General features: G+C 36.2%; 2 protein-coding genes across 4 annotated transcripts; one reads left to right on the top strand and one right to left on the bottom strand.

Moving 5' to 3' along the window:
* Window positions 1-1,839: 1,839 nt before the first annotated feature.
* On the top strand, window positions 1,840-3,233 carry LOC149527969 (uncharacterized). Of its 3 annotated transcripts, none has more exons than XM_089810037.1 (3): window positions 1,840-2,780; window positions 2,949-3,038; window positions 3,118-3,233. In XM_089810037.1, exons 1-2 carry the CDS (start codon window positions 1,970-1,972, stop codon window positions 3,035-3,037), a joined length of 900 nt encoding a protein of 299 aa, XP_089666163.1. In that variant the 5' UTR covers window positions 1,840-1,969; the 3' UTR covers window position 3,038; window positions 3,118-3,233. The 3 variants fall into 3 exon arrangements, with proteins under 3 accessions (XP_089666163.1, XP_089666164.1, XP_089666162.1); XM_089810038.1 differs by having other exon boundaries at window positions 1,840-2,161; window positions 2,252-2,780; window positions 2,949-3,233; XM_089810036.1 differs by having other exon boundaries at window positions 2,949-3,233.
* Window positions 3,234-4,164: 931 nt separating this feature from the next.
* On the bottom strand, window positions 4,165-4,725 carry LOC149527970 (U-box domain-containing protein 17-like). Its single transcript, XM_089811229.1, has one exon. It carries the CDS (start codon window positions 4,723-4,725, stop codon window positions 4,165-4,167), a length of 561 nt encoding a protein of 186 aa, XP_089667355.1.
* Window positions 4,726-24,955: the final 20,230 nt, after the last annotated feature.

Consider the following 24,955-nt stretch of genomic DNA (forward strand, 5'->3'; position numbering starts at 1 on the left):
TTTTATTCTCCTCTCTTATTCTTCTTCTCCTTTTCACCCCGAAACTCTTTAGAACTCTTTCACTCCCTATTGCACTAGATTTTAAATTCTAATGTAGGAACACCCACTCTGTACTTATCTATTTTTCTTATATTTCTTTGTATCAATTATCCTCAATAATGATATCAACCACAATCTCTTGCATTGAGAATAGAATGAGTAATTAAACTAACATTACCTATCACTTTATTCACTACAAGATTTTGCTTATCAAGTCTTCTTAAATGATAAGTGTGTTCATATTATTTCTGTTTCAATTTTGATAGAGACATTTTTTATTCTATTGTATGTGCAGCAACTTGTACATCCATAGGCCAAATCTATCCAATTTTAGTCATGTCTCGATTTACTTAAATGATTTTAATTTTAAGATACTTCATTATAATGTGTTTTCCCTATATTATATAAGTTTGTATTTTAAGTAAAAATAGATTTCATTTTTTATTTTAAGAATATAATTTAATTAAATTTTTTTTTTTAAGTAAGCGATAAATATATAATACTTTCATTATACTTTAAAATATTTGTTTAAAATCAATTTTCTATATGTCTTCTATAAAGTTATATAAATTAATTTATCATTTTTTATTTGATTCTAAGGTAAATTTAATATTTTTGAGCATAATTTAAATGAAATTTTTGAATAATATAAGATTATAATTCAAATAATCACTTTTAACTATTGTTTTTCTCTTCTTATTTATTTAAAAAATAATTACTTGCGATCTCCACATTAGATTATGTTGTGATCTCTATTTATTAAATTTTTTATTTTTAAAATTGATTTAGATTTTAATTTTTAAATTACTTTAAATTATTTTTTATATTATTTTAGTTTTTTCTTTTAAATGTTGTTTTTTCAATTTCTATAGTTTATTTAGTCACCAGAATATTTGTTAGAGATATCCCTATTTTTCTTTTTTTTTTGTATTTCTCTTATTAATTTTTAGTAATTATTTTTTTGAATTGATTTTTTTTTAAATTTTTTTTTTTTCATATTTGATAAATTGAATTTAATTGTAAAATACTGAAATTATTGAACATGTTTCTTAAACAATATTCAAATTTCCTAGATATTGTAAATTTTATATCTATGTTTTAATCTTTAACTTTTCTATGTTTGTATTTTCATTTTAAAAAAACTTATATTTACATTATTTAATGTTCATTCTACATTTTTCTTTTAAATCTTTATCTCTTATCAACACACACTCTACAAAAGCATGCGACTGTGAGTATAAAAAATATATAATTAAAAAAAATTAATTTATATATACAAGTAATATTACTATTTGAAATATAGTTTTAAAAAAACTAATTTATATATACAAGTAATGTTACTATTTGAAATATAGTTTTCATGTTTTATATATATTTCAATCCATAATTTTCGGGTGTGTTAAGATCCCCAAATAAATACCAAAATGAAATTAATTTTCAAATGACTATTTTTAATTTTCAAATTATTTGTTAAATTTTATCAGCTTAAAACATAAAAAACACAGCGAAACTTCGAAAGATTGAAATTTAAGAATTGATCTATCCCCAAAATCGGAATTTATGGCAACTGAAAACAAAACTCTGACTTCCACAATTTTAGTGGCGTTCAACTGCTGTTAACTACGCAGAAATCCCAGAAAGCTCGAGATGTCATGAAACGAATGATGGGCACGCGTGATATAGCCCGATACGAACAACAGCGAACAATGCTTCGCACAAATGCAAACCCTAAATTGAGTGGTTTTAAATATCCGCTCCAGCGTACCTCCAAATTCTCTACCTCTGCCTGCAAACCCTATAAATCAGCAGGACTTCCCCAGAGAGAGCTTAATTCTTTCTATCTAGAGAGAGTTAGCATCCCCTCAAAGATCTTCTGTAGCACATGAGCAAGAGAACCCTTTTTTTTCCCAGGGGGAGCTAATTTACTACAATGTCTCAATTTTATCCTGAACTAGAGGGGGAAGATGATATAGTGGTGAATGCTCGTATTCTCAATAACTCGATTTTGGTTTTAGAGGCTATGATCTCAACCGAGCAACCGATAATTCGCAAGTCGCTGAGCTTATTTGTGGGAGCCCTAGTCCTTCCAACACTTGCGGTCCTAATAATCGCAGCAATCAAGGTAATCGCAAATCCCTATTTCGTGCCCATAGCTATTGTTTATCTTGCAGCAATCGCTGTTACTTATGTTGCGCCCGTCGGCTCAGAACAGCAAAAGAGGATTCGTAGATTGCTGAGCTTTTTTGTTGTAGCCCTATTCCTTTCAGCACTTGCAGTTCATGCATTCGCGACAATCACCGTTGCAGCACTCGTAGTTCATGCAATCGCGACAATCGCTATTGCAGCATATTTTGCGCCTCTCACGACCATTTCAGTTGCAGAACATATTGGGATCGTAGCTGCAACTTGTGTGACCATGGTTTTATATGTTGAGCTCCATATGACCATCGAACTTGCTATCACGGTAATCGCTTGCTTGGCCTATATTGTGCCTATTATGATAATTTCTCTCATGGTCTGTATGCAATATGCGAACGATGTTTGGAGGCAATATACTATCGAAGAGCTTCGTGTGTTGGATAAAGCAGTGCAGATGGCAAATAACCCGACTCTATCCAACGCATATAAGAGAGTAAATCCTGAAGCAGAGCAACACCTTAGGAGAGTAAATCCTGAAGGAGTGAAACACCTAAGGTTATTGAATTTTTCAAGGGCTAAGCAGATTCTGCTAGCGTTAACAGGTATTTCTCACTTGTTCTTTTAATTCTCCAGGAAATGTCTCCTCGTTGAAATAGGTGGGGTGTTTCCGTCAGAACACACTTGTTTTTTTGTCGTCTTGTAAATCTTTCTTTTCTAAAATAGGTTGGGGTGTCAGTTAGGTTTAATAGAAGTTTGCTGATGTGCTGCAGAAGAGCTGATGAGCTGGAGAAGAGGCAATGCGGAAGTACCATCGCGTCGTGAACTTCTTAAGCAACGTATATGTGGGAGTAATTCGTAAAGTACGTCAGAGCCTTGCAGCGCTAAGCTGATTCTGTTTGTGTTATCAGGTGTTTTTCACTTATTCGTTTTGTTCTTCAGGAAAAGTCTCTTTGGTGAAATGGGCGGGACGTTTCCATTGGGGTACCCTTGTTCTTTTCTAGTCTTGTATGACATTTCTTTGGACAGGTGACAATAAAATGATTAAAAGATTATTAATAGTTCTTCTGTAATAATGATTCTTTGTTTAATCACTATAATTAATACTTGCACACGATTGAAGGGTGCAAGATTTATGCCTAATATATATTAAATGATGTCGTTGTCTGTTATACGCTAAAACTTTTGGCTCATCATATTATGATGCTTTGCACTTTTAAAGAATATGTAAATGAATTTCAATGGCTACATCACACAAGCAATTTAATTTGACCTGAATATGTTTCCACCACGTTGTAAATGAAGTTCTCAATGGCTACATCACAGAACCATCTGAATTTTGGTTCTGTGTAGTGAGAATGTTTTGATTCTAAGGCTGGGGTCCTGTGGGCATCCACTTCCTTAAAAATAGAGCGAGTGCTGCTGAGATTTTTTAGGGATATTTAAAAAAGGAAGCGGTCTTATGGATTTATAAGTGAATCCGCTTAAAAAAAACATAGTTGTTAAATTTAAGAAAGTTTTTGTCTCATGAATTTTAAAAAAAATTAAATTAAATTTATTAGTAAATTTGTTTGGTGGGAAAATGAAGTGTAGATTGTTGACAAATGGCATAATTCCTCCCTAAGCTGGTGGGGCTAAATTCAGTCTCACCCCTTTTCCACCCACTCAAATTGAGAGGGCTAAAAATTTGGGGCTCCTATTTTGTAACAAAAGATTCCAATTAACCCTTTAGCCCCCGCAAAAAAGTGTCATGTGGCCACCCGCTCCACAAAAATAGAGCCCAAGCCCCTCCCATGGGACCCCTGCCTAAGCAATGAATTGGCTTTCTTTCTATCTTGAAGTGTGTGAGAGGTGAGAGGACTATATAAAGCAAGTATTAGTGATGGCATTCTCAACAACATATTTACAATTTCAGCTCATGCATGTCAGCACAATGCCAGTAAAATAGAAACTGAATTCTCCTTGGTTTTGGCTGATGAAGTACATGATCTAAAAAGACTGATATTGTAGAGTTACAAAAGAGGCCTCACTAATTGCAACTAAGCTCTTAAATTGTCTTGAAAGAAGAGCAAGAATAGAGATAACTTCAACTATAAGACCTGAGCTTTCAGCTGTTAGAAGATTAACCAGCAAAGGAACCACCCCAGCTGTTATTACTTGTAAATCATTTCCATGAAATGCTGATAGACAAAACAAATCATTGGTTGCATCACTTTTATCTCTTGCAGTTGCATCCCGATGAAGATCTATCAAGGTTAGAATGGCTTCTAGAGTCTCTCCTATTAGTTTATTATATTTACGTATAGGGGAGAAACTAGAGAGTGTTGCAGCTGCATTTTCCCGAGCTTCCATGCTACATCCACTCGGTATAACATGAATGATTGGCTGCAATACACCAGCCTCCATTATTCTAGTTTTGTTTCTCTCATACAATGACAAATTTAGAACTATAGTTACAATATGTTCTTGAGCTTTGGGATCCTTTGAAGAAAGGAGGACCACAAGTAATGGTATGGACACTGCTTCTGCAATGCAAGCCGTATTGTCCATAGGACATTTGCAAGCAATCCGAGTTCATAAGCAACTTGATTTTTCACTTCGAATGATCCTGTAGAAATCTTTTCCACAATTTTTTTTTTTGTCATCCATGTGACAAATTTTTCCTATTTCCCTATACCTCCACTTTAAAATAAATGCTAAAACCTACTCTATTTTAAATTTTTTATTTATAATTTTATTTTTGTTCTTGGTCACATTGATGTATTTTTTCAGTGTATAAATTTGAGGGAATTTGTCCTCTACACTAGACAATAAAAGGAATTAGGAAATGTTGAAAATATTGTGGTTTTGGTATTGTATATAATGGAGAATTTGGGAGTAAATTTGGTTCCTTCAAGAGAACTTCAACGTTATATTTCTTAAAGTTCTTTCTAATGTTTATTTTCCAATATATTAATTAACAAATATGGTCACATATATAATCTAGAAGATAAATAAACATGCCACATAAGATAAAGATAAAGATAAATTTATTAATGTCCAACAAGAGGCCAACAGGGGTCTAAGGGAATGGAAACAGTATAGAGGGGCAAACGCCAACAGAGAGCACCAAATGGTGTCCGCAGAAAGAACGTGAAAGCAAAACAACAAAAAAATCAAGAAAAGGGAATAACAACAGCTAAGAACTCCTCATAGGCAAGAAGTAGTCCAAAATGGAAAGGTGGGCATTAGGGCAATTAGGTACTCTGGAAGGTCGCCTCTGAGGTCTACTAGAGGGACATTGCCAAGTGTAATCTTTGTGAGGTCTCATAGATCTGTTGTGAACCGAGATAGTGCAAAGAGGCCACTTTAATCCTCTGGTAGGAACTGTAAGCCTGAAGAAAGAGGTGATAAGCTGTGTAGGGGTTGATGTCGAGCAAAGTTGGAGCTATATAGTGTGTTCGCGAAGCTGCATGGTCTCCTGAAGATAGAGTGCAAGACAACGTTGGTCAATATATCTAAAGAATGAGGGAGGAGACCGACACTCTCTGAACCAATAGTAGAATCTCCCTTGGACCTCATAGTAAATGGGACAACGTAAAATAAAGTGAGACTCGATCTCGACCTCCCTGATGTGAAAAAGCCGACAAATCTTGTCCTCCCTACCAATTTGGTGATCAGTCTGAATACGTAGCTGATGAGAACCCACCCTAAAAGATCCCAAGGAGATGTGAAGAGAGTGAGTCCAATGATGGGTGAGGTACCAGGGACGTAAGATGATCCCATCCTATATCTCAAGAAAGTGCTCAGCATAGAAAGCCATGCACAGACGAAGCCCATCTAGGGGATTCCTCCAGGTTGTGATAACATATGGTCTGTAGATGGTAAGTCTAACATGCTCATTCAACTCTCGTTGAGGTGGAAGAAGATGAGTTGGAGCATCTAGAGAAAACTGGAAGGGGGGAAGACGATCCAAACTAATACCAATCGAGCCCAAGAGAGTAAAGACCTGGGTGTACCAACAACAAGATTAGTGACTAGAGTCAGAACTCGCCATCTCCATAGAGGAGCAATAAGCCAGGTAGGAATATTTGTGACAATCATTAGAGGAATCAACGAAGCTATAGAGCTGGTGAAGTAGCCAAACTTAATAAAAGATGGTCCCCAATCTGAAAGGGTGAGCACCAAACTCAGCTAGAATGATGATGTGTGGTGTGAACCGATGACATCTGATAATGCGCCTAAGGAAAAGAGTTTGGACTCTCTCAACAGATGCCCAATCAGACTCCAAGAGAGGGGCTCCAAACAGTAGAACCATAGAAGATAGTCAGCTTGACCAGGGAGTCAAGAAGAGACATCTTAGTTGTGGTGTCCTAGAAGTGGTGTTGAGAGCACTATTGCTCAAGAAGAACAAGGGAGCCGAGCCCCTTGCTGACTTTGGGCTGCATGGCTAGTCTTAGGCTGAATCGAGGTCCAGAAAACTTAAACCCCAAGTATATGAAGATGCAATCTCGATCTCGGTACCTTGGAAGTAAAAATGGTGGGATCTCTTAAACAATTGAAGACCATAACTCTAGTCTTGCCTAGATTTACAACTAGCTCACATGAGTCGCAGAAAGAGGCCAAACCATCAAGGAGCCGTTGAAGACCCTTGGGAGAAGATGCTAAGAGAATCACATCATCAACAAATAGGAGAATGGAGATCAATACTTGATGTAAATAACAACCATCGCCAGGGAGCGAACAATCACAAAGAAAAGTCTCAAGCTCGTCAATGTAGATACCAAAGAGAGCAGGAGAGAGAGGACAACCCTATTTCACCCTGATAGTGCTATGGATAGGATCAGAGAAGCCTTGTGGAGTTTTGAATCTGCCCACAATGCGCTCGTATTACCCCATAATAGCTGTAAGAAAAATATTTGAGATTCCAATGTCTCTAAGATGCTAAAAGAGAGCTGCCCGAGGAATAGAGTCGAAGGCTTTGCGGAAGTCAACAAAACAACAATAAAATTTTATTGAGCAGTGGCAAGCTACTCAATGATGGCCTGTAAAGTCAAAATATGATCAGTGGTATGAAAATTTGAACGAAACCCAGCTTGACCTCTAGCCTGACAATGTCGCTAATCGAGGTCACTGCATAGGATACTGTTCAGCACAGTCGCATAGAGTTTGGTGAAGGTATGCCCAACTATGATGGTTCTGTAGTTTCTAGGGTCGGAGGTTGGCCCAGATTTATGGATTGGATAGATAATATGTCGTGACCAAGTGTCGAGGAAGCTGACACAAACCACTCGATTAAAGAGCACTGTAAGAAATGGACCTAGGACAGAGATACCCAACTTGAAGAATTTAGCTTGAAATCCTTCATCATGTGGAGTTCTACTACTGTTCATAACTCTAATTGCTCACCAATGTGGGAGAAGGAGAAGAGGTAACAACGGGTGGGGGGAGGATGAGATGGAGAGGGGACTAGCCAAGAATATCATAGAGTGTGGAGGTGGGGGAGGCAAGGGAGTGAAAGTCTGTTAGTGAACAGATTGTCCTTCGAGAGAATATGTGCAAATCTGACCCTGAATGCCCAAGTGGAAGGATAAGCTAACACCAACAGTTGGATAGGTTATCATGGGATTGATAACCTTCCTCTGAATTTTTATCGGGTATAGCTCCCTGTATAAGATATTCAATGAATCAAATGTGTATGCTTTTAACCAGAAAGCACAAAAGAATATCAAACATCTACTTGTAAATACAACGTAGATGCGGAAATCTATACTACAGCATGAAAAGAAAGCAAAGAACAACAGATGACGCAAAGTTCATTTGCTGGTCATTACATTATGTGATAAGGATGAATCAGTGTCATTTATCTCCCTGAGAGAATTAAAATCAGAACCTTGCAGAATATTTGGAATGTCAATGTAATAAAGAAACAATGACAATAGACTGCAATTTCAGAGAAAACTGGAATTGACTCAAAGTCCAAATTTAGTGGAAGGAGAAAAACATTATCACCAAAGTATAATATGTTTAACCTTTAGCCTCCCTTCCCTAACTGTAAAAGATTACAAAGCCTCCTTCATGCATTACAATCTGGTCATTATTCAAAGGAAACATAAACTTTTCCTAGAATATTACTTTAAACACCAAAATTTAATCTTCATTTCAAACACACATTTTTGAAAAGAAAGAAAATTTCTCCTACTCTGCCTTTCCCTGTCTCCCAAGGAAATAGAATGGTTTTTTGGAAGATCTCCTCCCTGCCTGAAGCCCAAAGTCTGCAGCTTGGAAGAAGCCCGATGGAACAGGAAAAAGAATGGAACCCCCTGTAGCACCCAGTCTTAGAGAAATCCAATCTTCCCCCTATCACTGTATTCACAGCCTCTATTTTGCTGTAGCCCAAAGTCTCTCAACCAAAACTCAGAAAAACTGGAACCCCTTCTAAATCCATCTGTCCTTTATTTATTCTTCTCTTTTTCTGTCTCCATTTCCTTTCCCATAACTGATTCTTGGAAATCAATATTATTTCTAAAGTCATTCCCATGGAAACTTTTCAATTTTCCTCTACCATTGGTTTTTCTTGATAAACCTTATTTAAAGTTCATGTTTTTCCACTTTCTTCCTTTTTCTCTCATTTATGATTTGATAATCTTATAAAACATTGATGTAAATGTTTTATAAGATTAATTTGAAATATTAAATGAGACTTGGACAAGTGGCACATTATTATATTATTCCAATATGAAAATACTCTTGATTCTAGGCGGATTCAAAATAACTCTGTCATAAAAATTGGGTCTCGGTGTGGAAGGCATAACTATTTATCCCACCGTTGGATCTTGCTGAATTCTGGATATGTTATCTGAATCCTAGTTCTCCACATTCTCACCAACACGATTATGAAAAAAATGTCTAAGTCAAAAGTTACAGATCTCTATTTGAGGGTCTATATGACTGTCAGAAAATCCGACTTGCTGAATTGAAATTCCCTACTGATCATTGGACACTATTTTGAACATGCCTCCCTATTAATAGCATTATTTTGCTGCAATAAATCTTGTTACTCCCAAACAAGATAGTAGCATAAAGTCTCTGAGGTGACGATGGGTTCTAACAGAGGCTTCATAATAGTCCAAACAATTTCCGTGTTGAATCCTGAGTCAATATAATCCTGTCTACAAATACTATAACTGTATCGCTAATATTTAAATTGGGAGGTGCAAGTATCTAATACATGTTTTCTGTCTGCACCATGTGCATATGTATGGCTATAGGCAGATCTGCAGGGTTCATGGTGGTTATTGTCGATCAAAAGGCCACCTTCATCACACTCAACAATCATAACATTCTGTGAGCATCATAGAAAACACGAGGCTTTGACAATATAAACTTGTGATGCCAGATCACTCCGTGCCACATGTGTAGCACAACAAATCCAATAAATTTCATGGCTTCGAGGTCGCAGCACCTCCATATTTCAATCGGGACCCGATACCATTCTGAGAAGAACCATTCTGAGTATATGTGTTTTGAATGGAGACATTTGGTTAGGCATTTATTTGAACCTCTATAACAGTATAAATGGCCACTCTCGATCCATGGATGTTCTTTTTATAATTGCTATTGCTCTTGCCGAGTATTCACAGTCGGATATTATCATCATCCAACATAAAAGATTTACTTAAACTTCAAGCTTTCTATCCTGAATTTAAAGTGTTTGAAAATGTATACTAAAGCATTGGTCTGTGTTCCGAATTCAACAATGTGAGCCTCTGAATCTACTTATGTGACCCTGTAGATTGTGGATCTTCAAACATCAACATTGAACTCATGTTGAAAACTAGAATTTGCACTTCAACTTTTTTCAACCCATGAACTTGGAAGATGAACCTTTCTAAACCACTGAACTGGCCTCCATCTTGACTTGTACTTTGCACTTTCTCAAAACTACGAACTGGCAGAACTTAAGCTTAAATGATGAAATTCTGAACTTGTTGAAACTGATCCTGCATTTTCAAACCCATTTGAACCATCGAACTGCTTTGAAGCACTTTGAACTACTTCAAACTTCAGTTTGAAGTGGTTCAAAAACTCTGAACTTGAGGTTTTAAATGTGTGACCACATTAGGTACTAATAGGGGCTCTGACTGTGGGACTGATTTTGATGCAAAAGAAGAGAACTCCAGCAATCTCTAGGAGAAGAGTAGTGCCTTATCCGAGGGCAAATAGAGTCAACAAGAAGAGAAGACGGGGAGCTGCTTGTAGAAAGGGTGGAGGGGAGTAGGGAAAAACCAACAAACAACCAACAACCAACACCTAAACTACCAGCAAACACGAGGCTTGCACATTATTCCAACTACCGCTACACAAAACAAAAACTTATTTACAATATTTACAAAATTAGGAAGAAAACCTACCAAGAGAACCAAAAGAAAGGATAAGCTATGCAAATCCATTTACCGGTTGGGAGAAGTAGGAGCCCTTCTGGATCAGAAAATCATACCTCAAGGGAACAACTTCAAACCATTGCTTGTTGACGACCCTTTCAATGCCAAACTTTGAACTGGCAATGTAAATACACATGCTGATCCAACATTCCTTTCCAAATAGTCATAGCTCATCATAATACTCTCCTTCACTTGAGATTTGATCCTTCACATCTCCAAGTGTAGATTCCACTCTAGGCTGAAAAGCATAAAGTTTAGGAAGCTCACTAAAAGATGATATGCAACACCTGGAAATGTTGTCATGAAGATTCAGCTCTTGCACATGGTCATGATCAACTTGTAGCCACATAGATGCCTCATCCAACATAGGATTAGCCTTTGAGTATCTATTCTCTTGATCTCTTTCAAGAACTAAATTGTCATCCAATATGCCACAAACTCCATCTCTTTCTTTTTCCAAAATGCCATCACATCTTCCAGCATTTCTTCCGTAGTCCAAATCAGTAAAGCCATGTATAGATGAATGAAAAGGAAAATTATCAATGAATACTTCATCCTCAAATTCATCTAAACAAGTACCTGAGGCATCATCAAAGAAATGGTCTGGCTTGAGTGCTGATAAGAGTGTGTTTATGGTTTCTTCTTCTTTATTAAAAAGAGTGTCCTTCAACATACCAGTCAGATCACTACTCGATTGAAAGTCAATTTCATACCTCTTCCTCTCAACAAGAAATTCAGCAAAAATATCTTCATCCAAAGGCATCTTTACCCCATCTTTATGAAGAATCAAATCATCATTAAAAGGGCTGGTTTGAGAGAGGTCTCTTGTCTGAAGATATAGCAAGAATTCATCTGCGATTTGTCCTTCTTGATTAAATAATGTTCTTCTCCATGCTTTAGCTGGTAAATCTACAAACTGATTATTGATTTCAGCACCCTCATCTTTCATGGGAATGGAAAGTTCATCTTTAGGCTGCATCTTATCTTGAGTCCTTTCATCAAGGAGGCTTTCCAAAGAGAGGTGATTAATATCAAAGGTGAAAGACTAAAATTCCAGTGGCAAATTGTCTAATTCCTTGTAACTAAAAGCCTCTGATACAAGGTGACCATTGTCAGTCTTAAAACTGAAACTTTCAGAACATGTAGAGAAAAATCTAGAGGCACCTTGTTTAACATCAGCAGTATTAATAGGATTTGTTGGTGCATTATTTCTAAAATGAAAAGATTTTGGGGAAGGTTTGTGCTCAGCATTCACATCCACACAGCTAATAACTTCACAATCCATCATGACATTAAAAGACTTATTTTCAAACATGGCATGACTAGAAAATGTTCCAACCAAATCTTCAGGCGAACAATGATCATCATGACCCTTGGCTGTAAAATTTTCTCCATGCATAACTATCTTCAATGGACTATCATTTTTTGAACATGGTTCTTTGCTGAAATCTTCCACGATTTTTGTAGGTGAGCATAATATACTTTCACTGTCCTGCATACCTCCATCATTTACCTCCTCTAATTGACTCCCTACCACTGCAATGTTGTCCATACTTTCATTTTGGCACATAAGATGGAAATCAAAACTTTTACTCACTTCTTGGATATCAAAACATGAATTATCCTCATGGCATGCATTCATAGGCAAAGATTTTATACAAGTCTCCATAGTCATAGAAACAAACTGAAAAGTGGCATCATCCTCTTTCTGTGTACAATTAAATTTTTTATCAAAAGAGAATAAGGATGGGCAATCTAAAGTCTCTACCTCAACCTCACAACTCACTAGATGTGATGTGGAGATGGGAATCATGTGCGGCTGAAGAGCATCTAGATATTCATCATCTTGTCAGCTTCCAGTTTGTTCTCCTTCAAGATCTTTCCCCTACTTGTGTTCCACTTCAGCTATTTCCTCTTTCTCACATGCATGTCTTTCTTTTTCTAGATCTTGCACTTGGGGTTTCTTCTTTATGAGGATGGCACCGTAAAAGGATTTTAGCCAGTCTACTTGCTTTGCAACCTCTTCAGTAACCTCTCTGATAGGATTATCTTTGAAAGGTGGGATGAAGATAAATATTTTTGAGTTATCTTCATCTCTTGCTGGAACCCATTCCTTCAAGATTTCTTGATATGTAAGGAAGACTTTCTGACATTCTTCCTCAATAGAGCTGCCAACCTCCATCTTTGGGGAGGTATCTTCAAATTTCTAAGAAAAGAAAATACTGAAACTGCGATTCTTTCCCCAGTAGAGTCACCAAAAATCTGTTAGTGAACAGATTTTCCTTCGAGAGAATATGTGCAAATCTGACCCTGAATGACCAAGTGGAAGGACAAGTTAACACTAATAGTTGGATAGGTTATCATGGGATTGATAACTTTCCTCTGAATTTTTATCGGGTACAGTTCCCCGTATAAGATATTCAATGAATCAAATGTGGATGGTTTTAACCAGAAAGCACAAAAGAATATCAAACATCTACCTATAAATACAACGTAGATGCGGAAATCTATACTACAGCATGAAAAGAAAGCAAAGAACAGCAGATGAAGCAAAGTTCATTTTCTGGTCATTGCATTATGTGATAAGGATGAAACAATGTCATTTATCTCCCTGAGAGAATTAAAATCAGAACGTTGCAGAATATTTGGAATGTCAATGTAATAAAGAAACAATGACAACAGACTGCAATTTCAGAGAAAATTGGAATTGACTCAAAGTCCAAATTCAGTGGAAGAATAAATACATTATCACCAAAGTATAATATGTTTAACCTTCAACCTCCCTTCGCTGATTGTAAAATATTACAAAGCCTCCTTAACGCATTACAATCTAGTCATTATTCAAAGGAAACATAAACTTTTCCTACAATATTACTTTAAACACCAAAATTTAATCTTCATTTCAAACACATAGTTATGAAAAGAAAGAAAATTTCTCCTACTCTGCCTTTCCCTGTCTCCCAAGGAAATAGAATGGTTTTTGGAAGATCTCCTCCCTGCCTGAAGCCCAAAGTCTGCAGTGTGGAAGAAGCCCGAATGGAATAGGAAAAAGAATGGGACCCCTTGTAGCACCAAGTTTCAGAGAAATCCAATCTTCTGCCTATCACTGTATTCATAGCCTCTGTTCTGCTGTAGCCCAAAGTCTCTCAGCCAAAACTCAGAAAAACTGGAACCCCTTCTAAATCCCTTTGTCCTTTATTTATTCTTCTCTTTGTCTGTCTCCATTTCCTTTCCCATAACTAATTCTTGGAAATCAATATTATTTCTAAAGTCATTCCCATGGAAACTTTTCAATTTTTCTCTACCATTGGTTTTTCTTGATAAACCTTATTTAAAGTTTATGTTTTTCCACTTTCTTCCTTTTTCTCTCATTTATGTTTTGATAATCTTATAAAAAATTTATGTAAATGTTTTACAAGATTAATTTGAAATATTAAATGAGACTTGGACAAGTGGCACATTATTATATTATTCCAATATGAAAATACTCTTGATTCTGGGCGGATTCGAAATAACTCTGTCAGAAAAATAGGGTCTCGGTGTGGGAGGCATAACTATTTATCTCACCATTGGATCTTGCTGAATTTTGAATATGTTATCCGAATCCTCGTTCTCCACATTCTCACCAAGACGATTTTGAAAATAATGTCTGAGTTAAAAGTTACAGATCTCTGTTTGAGGGTCTATATGACTGTCAGAAAATTTGACTTGCTGAATTGAAATTCCCTACTGATCATTGGACACTATTTTGAACATGCCTACCTGTTAATAGCATTATTTTGCTGCAATAAATCTTGTTACTCCCAAACAAGAGAGTAGCATAAAGTCTCTGGGGTGACGATGGGTTCTAACAGAGGCTTCATAACAATCCAAACAATTTCCGTGCTGAATCCTGAGTCAATATAATCCTGTCTACAAATGCTATAACTGTATCGCTAATATTTAAATTGGGAGGTGCAAGTATCTGATACATGTTTTCCATCTTCACCATGTGCATATGTATGGCTATAGGCAGATCCACGGGGTTCATGGTGGTTATTGTCGAACAAAAGGCCACCTTCATCACACTCAACAATCATAACATTCTGTGAGCATCATAGAAAACACGAGGCTTTGACAATATAAACTTTTGATGCCAGATCACTCTGTGCCACATGTGTAGCACAACAAATCCAATAAATTTCATGGCTTCGAGGTCGCAGCACCTCCATATTTTAGTTGGGACCTGATACCATTATGAGTATATGTGTTCTAAATGGAGACATTTGGTTAGGCATTTATTTGAACCTCTATAACAGTATAAATGGCCACTCTCAATCCATAGATGTTCTTCTTATAATTACTATTTCTCTTGTCGAGTATTCACAGTCGGATATTATCATCATCCAACATAAAAGCTTTACTTAAACTTCAAGCTTTCTATCCTAAATTTAAAGTGTTTGAGACTGTATACTAAAGCATTGGATTGTGTTCCGAATTCAACAATGTGAGCCTCTGAATCTGCTTATGTGACCCTGTAGATGCTGGATCGTCAAACATCAACATTGAACTCATGTTGAAAACCAGAATTTGCACTTTGACTTTTTTCAACCCATGAACTTGGAAGATGAACCTTTCTAAACCACTAAATTGGCCTCCATCTTGACTTGTACTTTGCACTTTCTCAAAACTATGAACTGGCAGAACTTAAGCTTAAATGATGAAATTTTGAACTTCTTGAAACTGATCCTGCATTTTCAAACCCATTTGAACCATTGAACTGCTTTGAAGCACTTTGGACTACTTTGAACTTCAGTTCAAAGTGGTTCAAAAACTCTGAACTTGAGGTTTTAAATGTGTGACCACATTAGGTACTAACAAAGTCTAGAGGAGAGGGAGGTGGGGTGTGGAAAGGAAACATGGTGCGCCAAAAGAGCTTTGGGGACTGGAAGAACATGGCACAAAGCGACTTACACTACATTAAAGTGAACTTCTATTTCTTATGGCAAAGAAAACAACGGTAGTTGAGCCTCATCTGAGAGGAAGAGGAGGAAGAAGTAGTGGGTGGAGCAAAGTAAAGCATGCAATGAAAGGATTTGTAGTCCTCACCGAACCATTGATTCATGGGGCAAGACTTGTGAGTGGAACAAGGGGTGAGCGAGGAGGTACAGTGGGGAATGGAGAGGAGGGCAGACTTTGGAACAAGGCAGATGCAAGTAAGTGGAACATAGAGGTGATGCCCTTAGAGTTGGGAAAGGGGTCCTAGGGGAGAAGTTGTCTGAGGTGATGGATGAAGAGCTTTGTGTCACCATCAGAGAAGCAAAAAGAAGTGCTAGCATGTAGGAGGAAAGAGGGGGGCAAGAAGAAGCGGATAAGCAAGGAGGAGGTGTCAAGGGTCCCCGAAGGGTAATGCTAAGGAGGGAATGGTCAACCAAAGGAAGGTGAGAGATGGTAAAGTGGCAAATGAGAGGGATGAATGAGATAGTAGAGAGAACATAGTCAACAACGCTAGCACCACAACCATGTGGCCAACAAGTGAAGAGTTCGTATCCAGGAAAGCAAGAGAGTCCATTCTAGATCACTAAGTCAGAAGACTGACAATGTTGTAACAAATTATGACTATACCTGGTGAAGGGCCCCTGACAATCCTTGAAGAGCCAAAGTAGACCCATAGAACCAGGATTAGAAACAGTCGTACACATGGGATCAGACCTGTGATCATGGAGGGAGGTTGTAGGTCTTTGGTCTGCGTGTTAAAGTCTCCCAAAATAATGATGTCCCCCATGGAAGAGAATCTAGTAATGTGCTCAAGAAGGTCCTCATAGGGGTCCTCACCCTCAGTGCTGTGAATTGCATAGAACGAAGTTGCTAGCAGGAAGTAATAGACAACAATATAGGTAACTCTATAGAGCAAGGTTCCTCGATCAATGTGAATCCACATGAATTTGGCATAGCTGTCGGAGTGAACCAAGGAAATTCTATTAAAAAGGTGGTCTGGAATAAGATAGGCAATCCCACCTGAACCTATAACCCCACTAGAACATCTAACTTCATTTCTAAAAGAGGGCCACTGATAGCCAGAAATATCAGGAAGAGGATGCATGGGGCTCTTATGTGCCTCTGTAATAAAAAGGTCGGTAGAACCAATAGCATCATTAATTAAGCTAGGCATAGACCAGAGGATACAATTATTGTTCTAGTAGTTGAGACACAAAGAGCCTGTGCTCAATTGTTGTTGAACCAGTCATTTGGCCTTAGAGGCCATCCTCGGAATCTAGCCTATAAGAAAGGTGTCATGGATTACTACTTTAAGATTTCTGATGATTGCATATTTACCCTCTTGTCTTGCTGCCACAACGAGGGCACGAGCTTGCTTGAGTTCTGCCACCTATGATCGAGTGAGATCCTCATCTGGATAGATCTTAAGGGAAACAGAGAATAATTTTTTCTTTTCCCTAAGAGCTTACAACTTGTTAGAGAGGGAGAGGAACCGGATGAAGAGAGTACCATCAGGTCCTAACCAACACCTATCAAGAGTGATGTCTAAAATTTCCAACTAATCCTTGAGGAAAGAGTATCTAGCAGTCGAGGGATCATCAATGAAGGAGAGACCACAGACTCGTAAATTTAGTCCACAGGTCTACCTAACCCGCTCATCATCGACCTTCCCTTGAACTAACTTCTCAATGCCTGAAAGAGGAACCTCAGCCGCAAAACGACATAAAGAAGCCCAAGACTTCACCTTTAATCCAGTCTCTATTAACAGTGAAGAATTCCTATCGACGATCTCTTATTGTTTCTCCTATATCATGTCCGACAAAGCCAACCGTTCTACAATTTTAACATAGAGTGAAGTTGACTAAGCAACAACACTCTGTAGGACAACATTAGCAGACTCCACTGTAGCCAAGTGATCAGCAAGCTGCTGGAGTGTGATTGGATCAAATAAGGGTGTCATAGCTTATAAAAGAAGAAGGTACCCCTAGAGGCTCACAACCTTACCACAAACCAGGCATTTTGTCAAACAGTTTACAACTATGTGATGCACAATCCATCAAATAGTTGGAACCTTTTTAAAGATGCTGGTACCGAAAGTATTGGACCTAGACATCCAATATATTGTTTCTGAAATGACAGCTATTGTTGTCTTGGGCCTGAACTAGTGCGTTGGCAGATGTTTATGAATTCTGCAGCACCTTACCTTGCTGTTGTAACATAGCTGGGCTGGCTGGTAGTTCTTGCTCCATATTCCAGTGCTTCGTGGGCGGCCATATTCCAGTGAGTAACCTAGCACAACTGTTGATTCCAAAAACCCTGAAATCAAACAATTTCGGCCTGAACACTTGTGATCATATATGCCTAAACACCTGTGATCATACATGCCTGAACACTTGTTCTCTTCGTCTTTAGATCCCCAATGTGATGAAGCGCGAGGCATCGAATTGTGACGCGGTGTGAGGTGCTAAATTGTGTGAAGCCGTGTGAGGTGTCGAATTGTGCATGTCAGAATTTCCGCTACTGGTATAGTTCCCCTTGCTGTATTTGTGCAAATAATCCTCGGCCTTCTACACACATGTCCTGTTCTTGCCCTCGTCCAGCGTCTCGTAATGCTTGGCAGCCACCAAAACGTCAACGGTGGTGGCAGAAATCTTCGCTTTATCGATCAGATGATCTCCATCGAACTTAGACATATTGAAACTTATACTTCATCTAATCAAATTGTAAAAGTTAAATAACGTGTTTATTTTTAACCTTGGAGTTGATTTGTCTTCATCTAGCTATTAAGTTTGGTTTCTAAAGAAGACAAAAATATGTAAAACTCTTTGATCTTTGCAATCTACTAATCACTATTTTTTAAAGTTTTTTAAAATGGTAATAATAACATGAACAAATGGAGCAGAGTTGAAAGAATTTGCCAATTTAATTCCAAAAAATATCCCAAAAATGACTAAAGCTCTTCTTCATAACAAAACTGTGTGGTTAGCCAATCTTCTATATGATCTCTAATCTGAAGAGAACGTCTTTCCTTAAGATGCATTTCTTATGGGGAAATATAATTGAGACTATCAATAAAGATTTTTTTAGTAATTTAAGACTGCATATAAAATAGACTTGGATAACAATTTCGAAAGGAACATTTCTTATCACAAGATGCATTTCTTGAATCACAATTTTGAAAGGAACATTTCTTATCACAAGATGCATTTCTTGAATCACAATTTTTAGAAGAACATTTCGTATCACAAGTTGCATTTCTTGAATATAATTCCACGATATAATAATTTTTTAACAACTGTTTTACTCCTAAACCAAATTAAACCTATGATTGGAAGAAAGTATGTAAATCTAACTCTTTTTGCCTTGCCACAATATCTAGTATCGTTGAAATCTTAGGATCGGGGATAATTCTATACTGCTACATCAAACTAGCCTCTCTGAACTTGCTCAGAGGAATTAGGCCTGCCACAAAGCAAACAAAAGTTCCAAATCTTTGCATCTCTCACACAAATTTTTAAACAAAATTTTACAAAAACGCAACACATATGCGACCCTTTGTCTTCCAAAGTTTCTTCTGCAGGGGATCAGATATATCTCCCGAGGATGAATCTTCGACACAACATGATTTCTCTAGTCTTCACAAAGAGAAACTTGCTTCAACTGGAGTTTGTATACAGCTAGCAGAAGTTGCATGCATGCAACCTACACACGAACATGGACAACAAGAATGCACTTAGACTGCCATGTGATGTACACCAATTTTTTACTGGCAAATATTCCTAGCATAAGACTGCCAGAAAGTCTGAACAAACCAACGACACTTTTTCTAGGAGTAAGCCTATTTGGCTTAATTACTATTGGAATATTTCTCTCCAAAAATTCTTGGCATGATATTATTTGTGGTTATTGTTAGAATGTTATAGAGCCAAGAAAATGCCTGTTTGAGGTGGCTTCTCTAAAGGCTTCTCTACCAAATTTATGAATAAAGTGGTTGGTATTTGCAAAATCTATAGAGTTCCTGATTTTGTTAAACATGTCTCCTTTGACTGTTTAACAGAAATTAAATCTGATATAATATTTTTGTTCTTCTCTTATTGAATGAATCTAACATTCAGTCTAGTAAAGATCATCAACATGCCTAAAATGCTATGTTACCTGGAAACACGTTTCCACCTCTAAGACCCAAGTTTTGGAAACAGGGATGGTTTCGGAGATGGGGGGACAGTAGGAAATGTTTCCAAGCCGTCCCCACCTAGAGAGGAAAATCGAAAATGCGTCCTCGAAATACCGAAAACGGTCAACGAGTTTTCGAAACTTGTTGACTGTCCCGGGGACTTAATTTTGTTTCCTAGACGTTTCCGGGACTTTCAAAAAGGTTTTCAATTTTTAATTTTTACCACAAAAATAATAAAATTAAATAATTCGCCTCCTAAACTTCAAATATATTAAAAAATGACTTCTAATGTTTTTTATATAGATTTATGTTTGTTAATGTTTATTGTTTAAAACTTTAAAACTTTACAAGGAAACGAAATATTTTCATTTCCCATTCCCGACAGCTGAAGGGTTGAAGATCCAATGCAATTCACCTGGTCTGCAGTTTGCAAGTTTGTTGAAGACTCAAGAGCCGAGTTTTGCAAGTATATTATCCTCTTGGTTGTTGACTTTATTAGATGCTATAGAAGATTGGGTGTTTTCATTTTGTCATCTCTATCTAGGGCGAAATTAATCTGCACATTGCTGGGGTCGGGCTTGGTGATTTATTTGGCCAATCGTGCCTATTTTTGCCATCTAAGGCTAGGCAACACCCAACATTTTTTTTAGGGCCCGAATCACCATTAATCTGAAGCGATTTTATTGTGGGAAGCTCACATAATGTCAAGATAATGATAAAAATTGTTGGGCATTATTTTTAATTTTTTTTGGGGAAGCAATCTACTGGGTAGACCTGCAAAAATTCCCCCTTGTCTGGCAAGCCGCAAGAATTATTCAAGACCTGCGTTGCATAAACTAGGGCCCTGTGAGTCATCTATACATGCTTGCAATGATTTCTTTGGAGTTGTTTAAAACCATTTATTTTTCAGTTTTCCTAGTTCTAGCTCCTTCAACCGCACTTTAGCACACGCTATTATTTTTGCATCCTGAAGGACCCCTTCCTCATCATAAATCTTTACAGTTAAATGTTGTGTGACAACATCTTCAACCTCGAACTCAAAATGTTCATTCCAGATAGGATTCAAATCGTTGCTCTTCAATACAAAGAGATCATTGATCAATTAGTTGATTGATCAAATCCAGATGGACACAACATCCTATATTTACTATTAAAAATGTCTATTAAAAAAAACTTTAAAGTGTTATAAATTTATGAAATTATGATTAAATTTTAGCTGAAGAACATCTATCAGCTTAAGAGACATTGTCTAATTAACTTCATGGTTAAACATGTTTGGGATAAGATATCCAATTTGATGTTGAGAAAGATATGCCAAACATCTCTGCCCAGCAGGGAATATCTCAGCATAATTGTGTCAGAAATTTGGTGCTCAGGATGTTTGTCACGATGTTCTTATATTGTAATAGTTCAGTTTTTAGCAGAATTTACTATTTCAAAACTCCTAGATAAGCATACTTGAGTCATAGTATTGTCTTGTTGTTCTTCATTCGTGCTCTTAATGGCCTAATGTATAGTACTGCAAAAGGATGGGTTTCATAATGAAACTTTCATTCTGAGTTTGGCTTTATCCATATTTATTTATTTTAAGATAATATCATATATGTTAATGTTAAAGTATTCTAAGATTAATATTCAATATTTATTCTGTTAAAGTTTTTGATATTTTAATACAATTTTTTTAATGTATGTCATGACTCATGAGAGAGAAGTCTAATTTTCATTTTTGTTATGAATGTAGAATTGATGAATATTTTTGAAAATTTAGATATATATATATATATATATATATATATATATATAGCCATCCCCTACCGTCCATTGTTCCTACCAAAAAAAAAAGTCTCGAAAACCCGTTTCCCCGTCCCCCCATCCCGAAAACTTGGGGTAACATAGCTAAAATGTTAAATTATTTATTATTATTATTATATATTGAGATTTTAATGGGGACTTTGGATTCTCAATTTCAAGATAAGTTTGTAAAGAAACTTATTGCTTCTAATATTGCCTCATTAGTTATGTATATATTCAAGAGGCAACAAGAAGGATTGGTAATGGTGAACTCCTCTGAGATCCTATACAAGCAAACATAGGGTAACAATAGAGAGGACAATCAGATATTCCTCTAAGAACTTCTAAAATTTGTGAGCAATCTGATTGGGGAGATGTAGTTGCTACAACTATGCGCATTCTCAATTGGATTCCTACAAGTGTACTTGGCTAGATGACTCGATATGAAACATGGTAAGAGGATATCATTGTTGATTGTTCCCCTTTTTACATTTCTCCTTGTTAATCATTCTCCTTTGTATTTTCTCTCCTTTTTTTTTTCTTTTCTACATGTTTTTTCCTTTTGTATGTTTATATATATGTTTTCTTCTCATGATTTCCTTATGCCTTTGCTTTCTCTTTTGTTTTATATATATTCACGTATATATATTTTTTCTATTTCCATTGTTTCTTTTTTTTTCTTTATATATATATAATTTAAAAAAAAAAAAATCTTAATTTTTTTTGGTATGTTCAATTTATTTTGGCATCATTATGTATGTTTGAGTGGGAGAGTGAGTCAGAGTGTGTGTATGTGAGAGAGAGATTTGATTGGACTCCTTCCTCATCTAATTTTGACAAGTCCATTTGGAGGTGGAGGATAAGCTCATGGATGTAATTGAAACTGGTCAATGGGGAGTGGCTTCAGTCAGTAGACTACAAAGGTATTCCTTTTAGATGTAGATGATATTAGTTTTATTTAATCTAGTCATTGAGCAGATTGATTGCAAAATGATTGTTTTTACTATATTTGAAAGCATAGTTGCTGGATTGCTAAATGTTTGTTGTTAATACATTTGAAAGCACAATTTCATGCATGTAAAGGCAACATTTATCTATTAGTGGTATTAAAGTACCCAATGTTTATTATTGACAGTCAATTCATGGACTAACACAATCAATTTTTTTTATTTAAATATTATGAACTTTTCAAAAAATAAAAACTACTCGTAGTTTTGCTATTGGAAGAAGCTCACATGGTTCATATAGCACAATAAATTAGTCTTAGAATCCAAATCTATCAGAACTGAATAGAAAGATTAGACTTTTAGCAACACCACCAAATGATGTTTCCAAGATGCAATCGGTTGGTGTCGTCCTTCACATTAAATTCATATTTGTGGCATTCTCAATCTTACGTGATTCTTAAGGATCTTTGCAATGATGGAATGAAAAAATTAATCATGTTTAAGCACTCAGTATAGATTGCGAGGCGTAGACTGTTTACTACTCATACAGACTGTTTACCGCTCATACAAACTGTCTTGTGAAAGGAGCTGGAAATCATCAAGTTGGAGAATACAAAACACAGGAACAAAAATGAAAGTTAGCTACTGAGAAGGAGTGATTTGCAAAAGGAGCTAGAATTTATCAGATATGAGAACATCAAGCTGCAAAATGAAAATGAGATCAATGGAGAGCAGCTCAGAGTTCTCACTAAAAAGGTTGGCAACCTGCAAAAGGATTACAAAAGCTACAAGCATGTCACTTGTCCTTGGCCATGTCAATGGACAAGCTGCAAGGTTGGCCAGAAGCAGTGTGAGGTTGCGGAATAAAATGTGAAGGTTCTGAAGGAGGAGATCAATAAAGCTGAATTCATATTGGATGAAAAAGAAAATCTGGTATCTGAATTACTTTTAAAATACGGGAATTGCAAAGCGTGGTCTGTGATAGGAAACTGGAGGTAGATGCCATCAAAGCCAACAAGACAAGACTGAAACAAAAACGAGCAAAATAATGTTGAAACTTCAGGGTAGGCTAAAGAAAAAATATAATCCGAGTATAATTCAAGAATAGAGCAATTGCGAAGGGAGGTATATGGTCTTCTGATAGAGAACACTAAAGTGAGGGATGAAACAGAGGTTAATATTCAACAGTTGCAAGCTTTAAAGAGGATATCTCTAAGTTGAAATAGCATAATAGAAAGCTCTGTACCCAGGGTAAGAATGTTTAGATCACATTGCAAACAAAATTACAAATAATGAATGGAAAATTACTACTTTCAACTTGGGTATTACCAACTTAGGAATATGCAGTGCTTATTTAAACTTATACATGGAGTGGATATAGCTTCACTTCAATATCTAGACTTGACAAAAATAGCAAACTCCAATGTTCAAGTGGCTATAGAGTACACAAGCACCTGACTAACAATGTGGTATGGAATCAATTCGGTTGAATCGAGAAATTCAATCACTTTTGCAATAAAAGATTTCTACACTTCAGATCATATCACAAATCATCCTATAGCAAGACCAAAGGAATTTGCAATTTCAAACTATAAATTAGATCTCTTAACTTAAGTCTTGAATAGCTTTTGCTTGTTGTTTGATAGCGTAGATATGTTTCCAACCACCTCCCAAAGGTTTGCAACCTCGGATGGAAGGCCCTTATGAATATCAGACAGTGCGGTCAAGTAGCATGCAAGAAATTGATGTACAAAAATAGACATAACTTTGCCTCTGTGAAACACACTATCCAATTTATAACATGATTTGTTTGATTTTTCAAGTTGTCAAGGGACGCATGAATACGTTCAACCGTCTTTCAGGTGGAAATACAGTGAGATGAAAGGGCTGATAATTTTCTGACCAAAACTTTAATTCTATACAAAGCTAATACTCTTTCTAATCAACTCAATGGGCTTTATTAAAAGGGAGAAATTTATTTTGTGTGAATAAGGTCACTTTGTATTTACTTTTACTTTTCGGTTTTGGTTTTAAAAAAACTATTTGCTCACCATTCGTAATTTTATTATTACCAGAATACTCTTAACAAAAATAGTTTTAGATTTTGATTGATGAAATTTCTTAATATGAATTATATTTTAGCACAAGTATTTTTAGTTCCTACATTATGTCCATTCTTGTTTCTGACAACAAATTAATGGTTCCTTATCTCCTACTTCCTGCTGCAGAATGGTTATAGTTACAGTAGTGAGAGGTATATTATACTTCCAAACTTTAAAGCTTAAAGAGTAAATAAGCAAAACTTATTTTTTATTTTTATAATTATTTTAATTAAATAAAATAGTAAATAATAAGTTTAAAACTTACATTATTTTAAGTTCAAAATTTACACTATATTAAACATTTATGTTTACAATAAATTTATGATGTAAAATAGTTAAAATTATATAATATAAATATTTTTTGAA

This window comes from Cupressus sempervirens, chromosome 11, assembly GCF_028749045.1.
Source record: "Cupressus sempervirens isolate cs-2001-9-10 chromosome 11, ASM2874904v1, whole genome shotgun sequence".
Lineage (NCBI taxonomy): Eukaryota > Viridiplantae > Streptophyta > Pinopsida > Cupressales > Cupressaceae > Cupressus > Cupressus sempervirens.

What these genes read in the sequence shown, in the direction of transcription:
- LOC149527970 (XM_089811229.1), bottom strand. Translation starts at nt 4,725, where the DNA reads ATGGACAATACGGCTTGCATTGCAGAAGCAGTGTCCATACCATTACTT.
- LOC149527969 (XM_089810036.1), top strand. Translation starts at nt 1,970, where the DNA reads ATGTCTCAATTTTATCCTGAACTAGAGGGGGAAGATGATATAGTGGTG. An exon ending in GATTCTGCTAGCGTTAACAG is followed by an intron (nt 2,781 to 2,948) that starts GTATTTCTCACT and finishes GATGTGCTGCAG; the next exon opens with AAGAGCTGATGAGCTGGAGA.